Source organism: Takifugu rubripes, chromosome 11 (assembly GCF_901000725.2).
Source record: "Takifugu rubripes chromosome 11, fTakRub1.2, whole genome shotgun sequence".
NCBI classification, from domain to species: domain Eukaryota; kingdom Metazoa; phylum Chordata; class Actinopteri; order Tetraodontiformes; family Tetraodontidae; genus Takifugu; species Takifugu rubripes.
This window is the reverse complement of record NC_042295.1, coordinates 2,682,592-2,697,154: the sequence shown is the minus strand read 5'-3', so window position 1 is coordinate 2,697,154 and position 14,563 is coordinate 2,682,592. Positions and strand designations below refer to the sequence as shown.

General features: G+C 43.5%; 1 protein-coding gene across 2 annotated transcripts in view; it reads left to right on the top strand.

Moving 5' to 3' along the window:
• igsf11 (immunoglobulin superfamily member 11) overlaps positions 1–14,563 on the top strand; it is a 45,674-nt gene extending 31,111 nt beyond the window's left edge. For both annotated transcript variants that reach the window (XM_029843416.1, XM_029843415.1), the window contains 6 exons: positions 7,565–7,728; positions 10,429–10,636; positions 10,823–10,978; positions 12,516–12,638; positions 13,297–13,444; positions 13,880–14,563. In XM_029843416.1, the coding sequence (XP_029699276.1) occupies positions 7,565–7,728; positions 10,429–10,636; positions 10,823–10,978; positions 12,516–12,638; positions 13,297–13,444; positions 13,880–14,429 (1,349 nt within the window). In that variant the 3' untranslated portion in view covers positions 14,430–14,563. The remainder of the gene's footprint in view (positions 1–7,564; positions 7,729–10,428; positions 10,637–10,822; positions 10,979–12,515; positions 12,639–13,296; positions 13,445–13,879) is intronic.

Here is a 14,563-nt window from a genome sequence, read left to right as displayed (position 1 = left end):
TGTCGGCATGTGTGACGTGCACGGGCCGCATCGGTTGCCTGAAACCGTGTTTTGCGGTGTTGGAGGGGCGTCAATCCGGGAATGCAAGACAGAGCGGCCTTCTGGTGCGACCGAGAGGGCGGAGCCGCGGGGAAGAATGGCGTGTAGAAAAGGAAAATCCTGCAACGGCACCAGCGTCATACCGCTCATTTATCCTGCCAACAATGGAGTGTGAAACGACGCCACATGTTACGCCACACAGATCACCTCAGGAGAAAAGGAATCAATAGCCTGCTCAATAGTAATATGCTTTGAATGTCTGTACAATATTGATCACCGAAGGGTCAAAGAGCCAACATAATATCCCCTGCAGGCGATAAAATCCAAGGGAGTAAATTTGAGCCATTAAAATGTGCGTCAGAACGATACACAAACATTCCCAAGTCTTTTCAGCACATTCATTATGTTCCTGCCCACACAGGGAGAGAAGAGACGGCTTCCAAATGACTAAAAGGCCAACTATCAAACCCCGGAGAGGGGAACGCATGCATGTATTTACCTACATGAATATTCAAGAGCGAGGCTGCGGCACTTCGCTCGTAGAGGCAATCACTGGTTTATTTATTTGCGTTCTTGACATGCAGTAGAGTCCTGCCCCTGCTGGATTATTCACTGCCTCGCCCTGAGGCTGTGTGTGTAGGCGCCAATTGAATTTGGAGCTGTAATATTGACCCGCATGGGTCAATGGGGATGATTGCTGTGGTGAGGGCTCAATCAGAGTCTCAAAGGTAACATATTCTGCTTGAAACTGCACATTATTCCGCAAATTACGTCTTTTCTTTCTGCAGGAACAGTCAACAGACTTTCACAGATACCCATAAACCCTCTCTCTTTTATTTTTCCTGCTCGCGCTCTCTGGAAGTGGGGGAGATCACGGGCACTTCAGCCCTTCCCTCGCTCAGCGCTCCTCTTTGCTTTTGTTGGAATTAATTTGAATGCAAATGATGCTGTAGAGCAGCTATATTGTTGCCGTACAGCAGCACCACCTGTGTTATCCCCTGATATCTGAGTCGACATACAGGAACAGAGAAAGGCGTAGCGTGAGGACATCACGGACAATATCTCTGCAGCTGTTTATGAGCTGCTCTAGCTTTCTTTCTTTTTTACTTAATTGCCTGAACAATTATTTCTCATTAGTATCGCTGCTCCTGCTCTCACCTGAACCTTCCGAAGGCACCCTGAAGAAATCCATCATCATCACAAAAAGGGCTGTAAAACAACATTGCCCATCATTCTCTCATTGTTACTTCATCTCCTCCCTGATTAGCTCTGTGCTTTTCTATGCATTCAGTCTATCCTTTACCTCCTGCCATTCAGCATTAAATAATAATAAAGCACCCGTCTGCGGCACTATAGATTTGCAATCTGTTCGCACGCTGCGCACTCCCTCACCTTCAGAGTCATACATCTCCCCACATTCATGCTTCATCTTTAATATCGCTCCACTTACATCATCATTACTGATGCCTCTACCTCGGATCTTTATGGCTCAATCAACTCCTCCCTTTTCAAACAGGTGTCTCCCCGAATCAGCTCCCATCTCACCTGCGCATCTGTCATTGCTCCACGACATATTAACCGTGCATATTATATAGATTTTTGCTTTCTTTCTTTTGGAGCATCTGTCTTCCATGATGGGCAACTTATTGTGGCTCGACTTTCCATGAATGGCTTTCAGAGAAGGTGCGATTGGCGTCACTGTTCTGTCTGGATCCCTCCGGTGCAGGAATAGGCTGATGAAGTGCGCCACTGCCTCCGCTGTAATTACTTGATGAATACATTTATTATGCTTTTAGCCTCAAGCCGTGAGGAGCTGAAATAATTTTTGAGGGATGTGTTATTTGTACTGTGTGTGTGAGCATGTGCATTTTCTTGGAATTTAACGTCTGAGCTATTAAGTCTATGCAAATTAGCTAAACTTGTGCGAAGACGTGGGATCTAGCATCCTCATCCTCGTTTCACATAATTACTTTCTATTCAATAAATGCAATAAGATCATGAAAAATTAATTCAGGCATTGGGGCCCGGCTACACTTAAGAACTGTGGCAACAGCAATCACCTGACACACACACACAGACACACACACACAGACATCTGTAGAACATTGTGCCCCCTCCCCCGTGACACCATCATCCACCTTATGTGACGCCATCATCAACTGTTTGACATTAACAGTGACGTTAAACTATTGATTTCTTCAGTGACACAGCTGTCGAGAAGAAAAGAAAGAAGCAGAAGGAAAAAGTAAAACCAAAAAACCAAAAAAGCGGGACGAGCTGGAAGAGCTGTGATAAAATGATACGCGATGTTTCCAGATGTAGAATCTGAAACAGGACGTTTGGACGTTGCTCCCAAGTTAGTTCCAGTCTTTTTTCTTGCTGTTTTCTTTCATCTGGAGGTGATTTTGCTGCGTCCTTTGATCTGTGTCCTCCATGGGAACAGTTGGCGCCACCCGTTGTTACCTGTAAAATCCTCTGGTGTGATCGTGGCGTCGCCGTGACAGTGAGTCCTGATCCACTTTGTGGATCAGTGTAGCTCTGTTTTCTCCAGTGGAATTCCCATTGTCACTTTTTTGGTAGGATTCCAACAATCTTTTCTTTATTTTTCACACTTTTTGGGTAGTTTGCAGGAGAAGCAGCTCCTGACAAGACAGCACTGTGGTAACGTCTTTGTTTCTACTCATTTATCCGATCCTGAGTAATTACTTTCCCAAGGTGTTTAATCTGGGCTGCTTATTGCATTCATATGTTCGGAGGTTGAGCGCATCTTGCTAAGTGTCATGGGGAACATGTGTGGCTTTTCACTCATCAGCTGTTACACTCATCTGCCTTCCTTCCTAAATATTGTCTTTCAAATGCTTTTTTTTCTCTCTCTCTCTCTCTCCCGTCATGCACGCACACTCGTTTTCTCTCATTTTCCCTTTTCACTGCAAACTCTCTTTGTGGAGGAAGAGTGGCAGGCGTATTTGCTAGCCATATGGCAATGCCAGGAGCATCCGGAGCAGATGTGCTAAGCACTGGGGCTCTGCTCCATCACGCACACACACACATGCGCGCACAGAGGCACAATACCAAGGAGGTCAATGACTGACAACAGCATTATGCAACCGTCAAAGTGCTGCAATGAACTTCTGAATAGCAGGACTGAATAATGGCGCTTTAACTATGGGCACTTTTCCTTGTCCTTCATCACCTGTAGCAAGTTCCTCATTGTTTGGTTGCTTTTCTAGGGAAAAAAAGATAGAAAGTGTGGTAAATGAGACTTCTCACTGTCAAGATGTAGCCTCCATCGCAACACAAAACATATGTGCACGTATTCATGTGCACAATACATACAAAGCAACTACAATTAGTGCTTGTTACGTGAGATTACGGTATTTTTTTCTACAAATGTATAATACGTCTACCTGTACGAATAAGTCCAGTCTCTCCATGCAGACCTTTTGGTCCAGTTTTGGCTCTGCGACCTCTCTCATCTGAAGAGATCCCACCCAAATGAATGAACGAATGAATAAATGAATGAATAAATGAATTTGATTGGAGCATGTGGACTATCCACAAGGAAGATCCAAGACAAAACACACAAATCTAATAAAATTATAGAAACATTCCCAAAAGGAGTAGGAAGAAGCATCAGCTTATTGAATCCTACCATTTCTCCAAGTAGACTTAATAATTCATTGAACTTCCTGACTGTCTCGGCCTTATTTTAGATGATTCAAACTGATTTTTCCTTTTAGAATGCAAACTCAAAAGTTTGCGAGCAGCAGTGGTGGGAGAGGTTGCCGAGCACTTTGTTTTAGAAAGCAGACCAGAGATTGTGACTCAGTAACATTTTATAGCTGACGTAGGGCCCTAAAGATGTACATTCGACTGATCAGACACGGAGAAAACTTCACGTCAGTGATCAGAGATGTCCGCTGCCGGAGTGCCAACTCAGCACGGTCTTGCTGAATTCTTAGGAGGCATTTTTGCTGAATAGTAGAAGAATATGTGTGTGTGTGTGTGTGTGTGTGTGTGTGTGTGTGTCTACTGAGCGATGTAAAGTTGACCAGTGTGCAGAATATAAAATTGTAGGCTTGTCCCAGTATTTGCTGAGGCAGCATCTGACCTACATTCAACATCAAAAAGCAGAATAACTTAGAAACTATCACCATGCAGATCAACACACGAGCACAAGCGAAACCGTTCGCACCTTCCAGTAAAGACGCTCTTCAAAGGACATCAAGCCCGTTTATTGAATAAACCATGAAAACTAACTTCTTATGTTAATTTAAATTGTTAATTTACAGAAAAGTTCTGAAAATATAAAAAGGCTGTTGGGGAGGCTGAGGGACACCTTTGTCTACGAGTACACTTATTTAGTCCAGCCAACAATGTTGATTTTGTTTGTTTTGCTCACACTATGGCGGCTGAGACGACCTGAGATGCTATATCATAATATGGACATGATTCTCTACACTGAAGAAAACTGTTTTGGAATTTTGTCTTTGAGATTTTCCCTCCTATTTTTAAAGATATGGCTTTAGCATTTAAATTGCTTTCATCATTGTACGTGCAATTGCATTTGAAGTTTGCATAGAGACGCGAATAGCCTCACAGACGCGTATGTACTGATAAGAAAGCATATAAATATGTCTGCTCTGACTGTGTGTGTTTCCTGGGCTGCATGTGTGGAGCCATCTGTTTGCTGCTTTAGCAATAGATTCCATGCCCGAGCTTATGTGTGCATGGGGGCAGTGGCCTACTTTAACTTTTTGCTCGCGCCGTCAAGCACGTTATTTTGATTGAACTTATTTAACTAACCAACTTTCATTTTAAGTGCGTCATTCAGACTGTTCAATAAATGTCAGTTACATTTTCAAATATATAGTTGATAATGACAGTGGTTCTTCATTCGGAGATGAAATCACCAACAGCTCTCAAATAAATAGTCTTGGACCTTCATGTTGGGTGTCACAACTGGTTTCACTCTGGGAAACATATTTTCTAATGATCCTTAAGTCACAACCCATTTTTGGGCTTTCTGTCCTTTATTATTCTCATTAAATGAAAATCCACATTCGAAACACCCCAGATCATATTTAGAACTTTGCCTCTTAACACAAACTTGCAGGGAGTGTCAATCAAATAGTAGTTACCATAGCTACCCCCTGGGCAGCTGTACATGCCTTATAAAATAGGATTTTGAAATAAAAGACATGTCCAGCATCAGATGCACATTAAATATTACTTAATTTTTTTGACCAGCTGTTCACGGCCCATCCAAGATGGGTCTGCGACCCACTTTTGGGTCGTGACCCACCAGTTGGGAACCACTGCTATAATGCAAACATGCAAAGTTTCAATGGATTTGAAATACTCCCAGAATAACTCGCTAAGAATCAACAACAACATATCCAACAAACATCACTCCCATAATTAGTGCAGAACTATGAACACACAATGATAAAGGTTATTTGACAGCTAGCATTTGTTTGTTAGCAAAACAATTCAAAAAGTTATGAGTGGATATAATTTTAATTTTCTGTAAATATTGATAATGGTCTAAATAAGAGCTGATTAAATTTTTGGTGACATTTTCTCTTTTAAACTTAAAAAGAAGCTAAATGGTCACTTTTACTTTCATTTGAAGCGGGCTTAGCTCATGCTGCAAGGGTTTCCGTTTATTTTACAGTCTTGTCGATGCGCACGGGGAAAAAAAGGTTTATGTATTATTTACATTTTTAAAACCCTCTCCATGTTTTCAAGTCCGTAGTAAAAACTGAACAATCGCCTGGACGTTACTTGATAGTGGACTTAGCTTACATCATTAAAAGGACACAGTACTTCCTGAATTTGCAGCAAATTTGGACCAAAGTGGGTATTAAGCTATGTAGGCTACTCATTGGGTTGCTGGCTCCTGTGGCTAATAGGTCAGCCAGAAGGGGTTGGGCAAGGGATGAGGGATGATGAGCGTGAGAATTTTTTTTAATTTGAAGACAAACTGAGGAGGGAATGTAGACAAGACAAATAAAGTTCTAATAAATTATGGACAAAACCAAACTAACGCCATATCTGTCCTTGGGCACATTCCGCATTCATGTTATCTACTCTGTTTCTAATAAAAAGGTGGGTAACTGGCAAAAAAGTTGATTAATCTCCAAATAACTCAGAAGATACATTGAACATAAGCAGGGTAACATGGTTTATGCTGTCCAGTGCAGTGAATATGTACAGATCTGTACATTATTGAGACTGAACAGCACAGAATACACCACTACTGGACAGACGCAGGAGAACCAGCTCGTAGGTCAGGATTCAGCCGTCTCTTTAAGGGACAACTTACAGTCCTCTGCTACTACTCATTAAATCCTTCTAATATAGCTTTTTAAATATATTTATTGGTTATGCTAAAATTTTGTTGTATGCAAAAACATGATAGATCTTAAGAACCATCTTAGGGACAACCCAAGACAGAATAAAACCAGAAGATCAAAGACAGCACCCCCCCCCCCCCCCTCTGAAGAGCAAACCTCACAGCACATACAGGACCAGGCACAAGGCCCTGCCAGCCTCACCCCTCCCAAGAGTTGAGCCTGTTCTTGGATAGTAAATCTAGGGGCCCCCAATGTTCTTCCTCTGTGCTGCTGTCTCCCACCTGTCCCACCAGAAAGGAAGGAGTATGACTCAAAAGAAAAGAAGGAAACAGTGGAGAGGACTGAAAGCTTCCCAGCATCTAATCAAGCTGAAAACGTTGAAGGTTTTCTCTATATTAAAAACATTCCTGTTAAAGAAACCTTTCATTCGACAATGTCGGACTAAAATACTTCAATGCTAAATAATTTATCTTTAATTCTAACACAGTAGTTGGCTCTTTGGCAAGGTTGTCAGGTAGGGGATTATATCTTTGAATAAAGGTTTCGCTATTAGCATCAGCATGTGTTCTACGCAGCCACGGCGGTTTGCAGAACGTGATCTGCGTAATCACATCAGTGTCATTATCCTCTTCAGCATGTTCAGATAAGATTACTTTCCATTTGGGTTTTTGGAAATGATACATGTTGCAGGAGAAGCCTAATTTCATTTAGGCTCTAACGTCTTTAGCTGCTCTAGAAATAGGATGCTGCATCTGCATATTCATCTTTATTGGTCTGCTGCGGCTGTCAGCTGAGCTCAGATGAAAGAAACAATCCCCCCGTTTTGTAAATACACACTTTAGCACTTAAAATCACTTAAAAAAAGGCATAAAAATAAAATTATCCCCACTTTTTGTTAGCATACAATATAATGACACATACAGAGTCCAACCACAGCATGAAGCAGCAAATTATTTTAGATACTCAAGGTTTTAATCACTCAAGGTAATGAAAATACAATATATTTAGTAACGTGCTGTAATAGTCTGAGTATTTATTCAGTATTAATCAGTATTCTGATTTGAGTTCCCAGCAGGTGGTTTTGCAAAATCAGCCAGTGTGTCTCGCTGTGACTACAATAGAGTCGGCTTTATGAAGCGGCCACTGACTGCTTCTTCTTTCCACAGTTTATGTGCAGGCGTTGGACGTGACCGTGGCTCAGAGCAGCGTTCAAGTTGCCCGCGGCCAAGCGGCCGTCCTGCCCTGCTCCTTCACCACCAGTGCTGCCCTCAACAATCTCAACATCATCTGGATGGTGATCCCGCTGTCCAACGCCAACCAACCAGAGCAGGTACTGCAAAAAACACACCTCCCACATAAAAAAAAAAGACACCTACGAATCCTGATTTAAGATTCGTGCAAAAGTCTGTTTATTTCCAAGTTTTTTTCTGTAGCCTGCGGGACGGCAGCATCAGATGGGCCGTTCCTGTGCCTGTGCCACACGGCTCAGTCTCGGGCTGACTCAGCCTCAGATTTCGCCCTCTCTCACACAGCTCGTCCTCCTTTGGTTGTGTGATTCCATTTGAGTTGGTTAACATGCAGCTGCAGGCCACACAAGCTCACCTGCCTCCCTTCACTTTGAACTCTGCACTGGTCGGCCGTGCAAATAATACAATCAGCTTCTGCACTAATTACCTTATGCCCACAACAGGCTCAGTATCACAGCTGTTCTCACTACACTCACATGCACGCACACGTATAGAGACTAACAGAGAGGAGGGGGGATTGATAAGGGTTTTGAATTTTAGTCTCACAAACACCAGGAAGGAAACTGTTAAAAGCAGCAGCGAAATAAACCCATAAGATATGAACGATCAGTATTTGATTATTTATTTCGGGGGTCTGCTAACATCTGCGCTCCTTTATATTAAATGATATCTGACATTCTATATTTGCGGGGAGCGTCGGCCACATCTGAGATGTTGCGTTCAGGCCATCTGTAAGCTCCAATGCTGCGTTCAGGCTGCGTTAGTATCGGATGAGCTGATAGGTGATGTGAATTTGAGTGATTAAATAATGAAATAAAGTGCTATTTGGGGTGACATTACAAGTACAGGGACACTTTAGAGGAAGAGAATGTCATGAGTGATTAGAGTTGATGCTAAAAGCCATAAAGAATTACTGAACAGAACCCTTTTAACCTATGTTAACTCTTTAGCAAATGCACGCGGACCACTCGCATGAGCTGAATCAGCAATAGTGGAGGGCAAACGAACAAGATATTATAAAACTTTAACTGTTAATGCTCAGATTAATACTTGTGTAATAATACACTAAAGAAAATCTGAACTGGAATAGTGCTAAAAATGCAGCGTAATCCTTAACCCTCGTTCATTTGTTGCTTTTAATTTTTAATACACCATCGCTGCTAACTTTTTTCCCCCAACAATTATGCTGGGTAGAACAACTGTTACAACTGTTTTACACATGGGTTCTCTGGGTACCTCTGGGGTCTTAGCTGTCTCAGACGATCCTCTTCCTTCTGATGGGCTGACCTTTGACCTCTTCAATTCGCATTAACCCAAGTGAAAAGTGGGTTAAAAACATATACAATACCCAAATAAAAAATAGACCCCCAAGTTACAAACTACAGCCATTTACCTGAGTGGGGGTTTGTGTTTTTCTAATGCTTTTTAAGGCCTTTCCCACAATTTTCCCAAGCTTATTGATCTCGATCAGGAGTTGGGACGACATGACTGGCTGATGTCTCTCAGCGTTTGCATTCGCTTTGCTACGCGTGGAGGTTGCAGAAAGGCGGTTTGCCAGGTCAGCAGTGGGACCTTCGGCTCGTTGAGCTAAAGTTCACGGAACAATCGTATGCCTGAATGTGAGCCATGACCTGTTTTCTCCCTCTGTATATAGCTACAAAGCCAATCAGGCCACGCAAGAGGATGAGTGACTTACACACACAGACAAACACACACAAACAGCTCAGCTCAGTTTGTTAGGGGAGAAACAAGCGGGGGAAACCACGTGTGACCAGGCAGAATATGTGCAATACTGGTTGCACATGCAAGAGCACGTACGCGTAAGTGAGGCGACGCGCGCAAAAAATGCAATTGCTCTCCTCACAGCTGAGGAGCCACCTATTCATCTGCACACGAGAGGGCGAAAAGGCTCAGAAAATTGCAGCCGCGCAATTTACCACTGTTAAACGGCGAAGACGGCGGTCACACGCTCAGAAGCTCTTTCATCGGCGCTGGATCGCTCTTGAACAACACGCACACACTGGCAGCGCTTGGTTCGCTGCCTGGGCCTTTGAACTGCTCAATAAGGCATCTTTTCAGAAAAGTGAATAGCCTCTCAGATTCCCCCTGTGCGTCGGGTGTGTGCAGGTTTGTCTGCACACATGTGCATGTGCACCAGATAACGATCCCAGCGTCACAAATAAACTATCCAAATTTGAAAAAGTCTGGGCCCACCGGCGGGTTAGAAAACTTGGCGCTAATCCCGGCCGGAGTCAAACCTTCCTCAGCCTATTGTTGTGATTTCATCCGGATGATCTGAAGTGGGGCTTAATGCCTCGGTGGATTCCACGCTGGGAAACAACCTGTTGGCACAGCTACGTTCATCAATTTATCTTTTCAAGTTAAATCTCCAGTTATGCGCCTATTTTGAGATTTTAGGGCTTAAAAGGCAGCAGCACAAAAGGCATACCAACTAAGCTATAAATGAGGGAGTACAAAGATGTGCATTTGTCTGTTTAGGTCACATGCTGCAGCTGGTCTCTGTTCAATTATTTCTATATAAAGCTCCTTTTCCTCTGCTAAATTGAACCACGGCTCCCTCTAGCGGGACGTACTGTATTTGCAACCACTCTGCAATATTTTCAAGCATCCTTGACCGAAGAGTCTGGGAAAAAAGCCATTCGGACAGATCAAGAAACGTTCACACCTTTCTCCTCTCTTTACAAATATTAACTCAGTCCTTGCTGCAGCAGATTGATGTTCTGATTTTTGCTTTGCTTTCGTTGCCCGAAACCCCAATGCAGGTGATAATTTACCAAGGTGGCCAGATGTTCACCCTTGCCAACCATCTCAATGGTCGAGTTGGCTTCGTGGCCACCATGCCAAGTACAAGTGCCTCCATCTTCATCAACAACACCCAGCCGTCTGACACTGGCACCTACCAGTGCCTTGTCAACAACTTCCCAGACAGAGGGGGCCGGAATATCGGTGTTATCGGTCTCACCGTGTTGGGTAGGTGTCGCCATAATGATGCTACATTTGACAAGACTTTAGCTGCTTAACAAATGTACTCTTATGCTCTGTGGGGTCAAATTTAGATGCCTTTCTGACGAAGCAGGGTGGTGCGAATGAGATCGCCAGCGTTTCCTTATTAACATCAGATTTGATGGTGATTACTGCTCACTCTCTGCTTGCCAGTGCCCCCTTCCGTGCCAACATGTCAAATCCAGGGCTCGTTGGACGTCGGTAGCGATGTCATGCTGTTCTGCAGCTCTGAAGAAGGCATCCCCACCCCCTCTTACTCCTGGGAGAAACTGGACGCGCTGCCGAGGCTGCCGCACAACGCCATGCAAGGTATTACAAACAAGCTGGCCATCGGAGTGCCCTTTTGCCCCAACTTTGCTGGTAAATGTTACACACACGGCTGAGCTCCGGCTCCGCTAATGCTCCACCATCTCTGCCACCTGTCCTGTGCCAGGCCCACCTCTCTCTTAACCCACTCTCGCTGATCCTGGTGGGGGCGAAAATGGATGGATGGTCGTGAGAGATCACCTGTACTTTGAATGATTGTACCAATGGATGGAATTAACCCAGAGGATGGTTCAACATCTGTTTTTCTGGGTTCATTTTTCTTTTTCATGCTGAACACCTTCTGATTAGAGCAGCCAGCTGTGGTTGCACAGCTTCTATTTCAAGCAACTTTGGTTTTCAGCATTAAAAAAAACAACATATCTCTCCTTGTCTCCTTTTCCTCTCCAGATGTTTACCTTGCACAGCCAAATACTCCATCCTCAGTTAGGTTCTTAGGTCTGTACTCTACTGGTAAAAATTACAAGGGAATCTTTCTACATGCATTAAGGTCAAAATTAAAGCTGACAAGGAGTCAATGTTTAATGAGATGCATCTTTCAAAATTAATTTCTGATGTTTCATATTTAAAAGTATGAGGAATCACACATACAATATGGATGAATATGCTGTGACATTTGACCTCTATACCCACTGGTAGAAATCGTGTACAGTATGAACGTCATGGCGGTTCTGCATGGAGTTTGATTTTTCTAATCTTGCTTTCGTATTTTCTCTGTACGTTCTTGTTTCCTTGGTAACCAAAAACTCTAGAGTAATATAGGTCAGTACCCTTGACCAGTGTACTGGCTCAAGAGCTGGATTTGGTCCTCAGACACTGAACCCTGCCTGCCAGTGAACCTTGGGGGTGGGGGTGGGGGTATTTAACTGTGATAAATGAAGATTCAGGGAACATTTGTTTATTTGCAGAGCCGCTCTGTGCTCAGGTGAATATTCAGAGCAATGACTAGATTGAACAAATGGGAGAACTGAGGATTGCCATGATCCTTTAGAGAATAGTTTGTATGTATGTATAGTTTGTTTCTTATTGATCTTCTGAAACCCACAAAACCTCTAAGGTTTTTGGTAAATCCAGTAGTGTACAACCCTATGAAACAAGTCCAACCATTCATTCTTTATTTTTCAAAGAAGCATCTGCTGATACACTTTTTACTGTACAGACTTGTAAATATTTGTCATTAGCTCACGTTAATTAGTGTATTGTAAAGAGCTAACAAAGAATTTTATTCAAGTTTATTCTATACAAAGCTATAAAAAAAAGAGTTCAGATCCAGTCCTCCGACAGCCATCCAGCTGGGTTTCCTGTCCTATGAGGTAAACGTTTCAACATGAAAGTGTTTTTCTACCTGTAGGACAGAAAACCCGGCTGGATTTTTTGCCATTGGGGATTTGGATTTGGACACCTCTGCTTTTAGAATAATGTTTTTCTTTGTCAGGTCATAGTGTGTCTTTGTTCAGTTCTATATAGCGCTAACTGCTCTTATTTACTTTAATTCCTGTCTTGCTGTCTTTGTGCTCCACAGACCAGATCCAGGGAACAGTGTCACTCAAAAACATCAGCACCAGCACTTCAGGACTCTATCAGTGTACGTCCAGTAACACGATCGGCAAGAGCACCTGTCTGCTCAACCTGCAGGTCGTGGAACGTAAGGACACCCATGGACACAAAGATTGTTATTACTGTACATACATCACCGTGTGTTGAAGGGAATACAAGGCCACAGTTACACATCTCTGATCCAGTTTTAACTAGCCGTAATCAGATAATTGTAGAAATCAGACCCGAGGCTTATGCGGAACTGCTGTCATCCTACATGTTTACATGTTTCAGTCCAACAGTAACCAATTTTCTTTTAGAAAACTACCTACTTAGTGAGATTCAAGAAGTGTAGGGTGTATTGGGGAGAAATCCAGGTGTGGTAATCTGATTAATCAGATGCCTGCATGACAGAAATTGAATAATAATTGGATTTTTACGATTATGGGACAGGTGACTCTTAAAGCATCACTCAAAGAGTAAAAATACATACGTATAGTTACACGTGTATTCTAATATACAGCCATAAAATACAAACCTAAAGAAATGTTGAATACAATTTGGAAATGTAATACTTAAGAAACACGTCAGAGGAAGCAGACAAAAAGTATTTCCAGAACCGGCATCTCAAAAGTGGATAATTCAGTGAGTCATTTCCTCCCAAGCTCAATGTTCTATTAGGTTGTCTGCAAAATCTCATCAGCTGAAACTCTCCTGGGTGACTTCGGTACAGGCGTGTAACATGCTCTCTGCGTCTCTGTTTGCAGCACCACCCCAGAGCGTGGGTCTTATCACAGGGACCATCGCCACAGGAGTCCTCGCCATCATCATTTGCTCTGTGCTTGTGGTCTTTACAGTTTTTTACTGGAGAAACAAGAACAAATATGATGAGGAGGACATTCCAAATGAGATCAGGTTGAACATCTTACTTTCTTTTTTGTTCCTTTTTTGGGGAAAGGGTTACGTTAGAGGAGCTGATGGAGATTTACCGTAAAAAGGTCATCATAATGCGCTTTATCCCCATTTGTGGACCATGTCTAAGATAGCCAGATATCAGGAATGTCTGAAATCTCTGGTATACTTGCTACAGACTGAGCACCATAATTTTCATTCTACTAGCAAAGTGAGGACATTTTGGGGAAGTGGGGACATTTTGGTGCGTCCTCACATCTTCAAAAGACTGAATTTTGAGGTAAAGGTTGGGGTTAGGGGGTTAGTTGGGATGGCTAGGATAAGGAGCTGGGTAATGAAAGTATGAAAGTTCTCACAAAGATATAAGTACAAGGATGTGTGTGCCATAGAGTGTTACCCATAAATAGACTTTTAACACTGCCGTTTTCTTTTCAACAGAGAGGATGATCTTCCTCCCAAGAGATCTTCATCAGTGAAGGCTTTCCATGCGGATGCTTCGTCCTCGGAGAACGACACGCTGACGTCCACAAACACTTACAACAGCCGCTACTGGCACAACCCTAAACCCAGTTATGACACCAACTCCTACATTCACTACAATGGAGACACTCGCCAGACCTTCTCCACCACTGTTGGTGCCCCCAGAAACACACCAGCCCAAAGTGCTGGACACGGCCACACGGTGGTCCCGACGCCCGCCTCGGCTCCGCTGTCGCGCCACGCGCAGCCCGCCGGGGCGGTGACCTCATCATTTGCCAATGGCAGCCACACGCTCCCGTCCCCCAAGACTTTGGTGGTCACGACAAACTCCGCCCCTTCACCCACCACTATGGTGCGCAGCAATGGGTCCGTGAGCCTCAAACCTGTGGTGACCTCCACGCACGGACACAACATGCATTCATATGTAGTGAACCAGGCCACGCTGAAGCGGATGGGTGCAGTGCCTGTCATGGTGCCTGCTCAGAGCAGAGCCGGTTCGCTGGTCTAGTCGGATCCAACGGCCTGTTCGCTGCGGGAAAACTACAAACAGAACACTTTGCTGAGTTGTTTGACCTTGGCTGGTTCAAAAAATAGACTGGGCAAAAGCAACCCACTGCCATGTTGTGTCTCTATTAAAAAAAA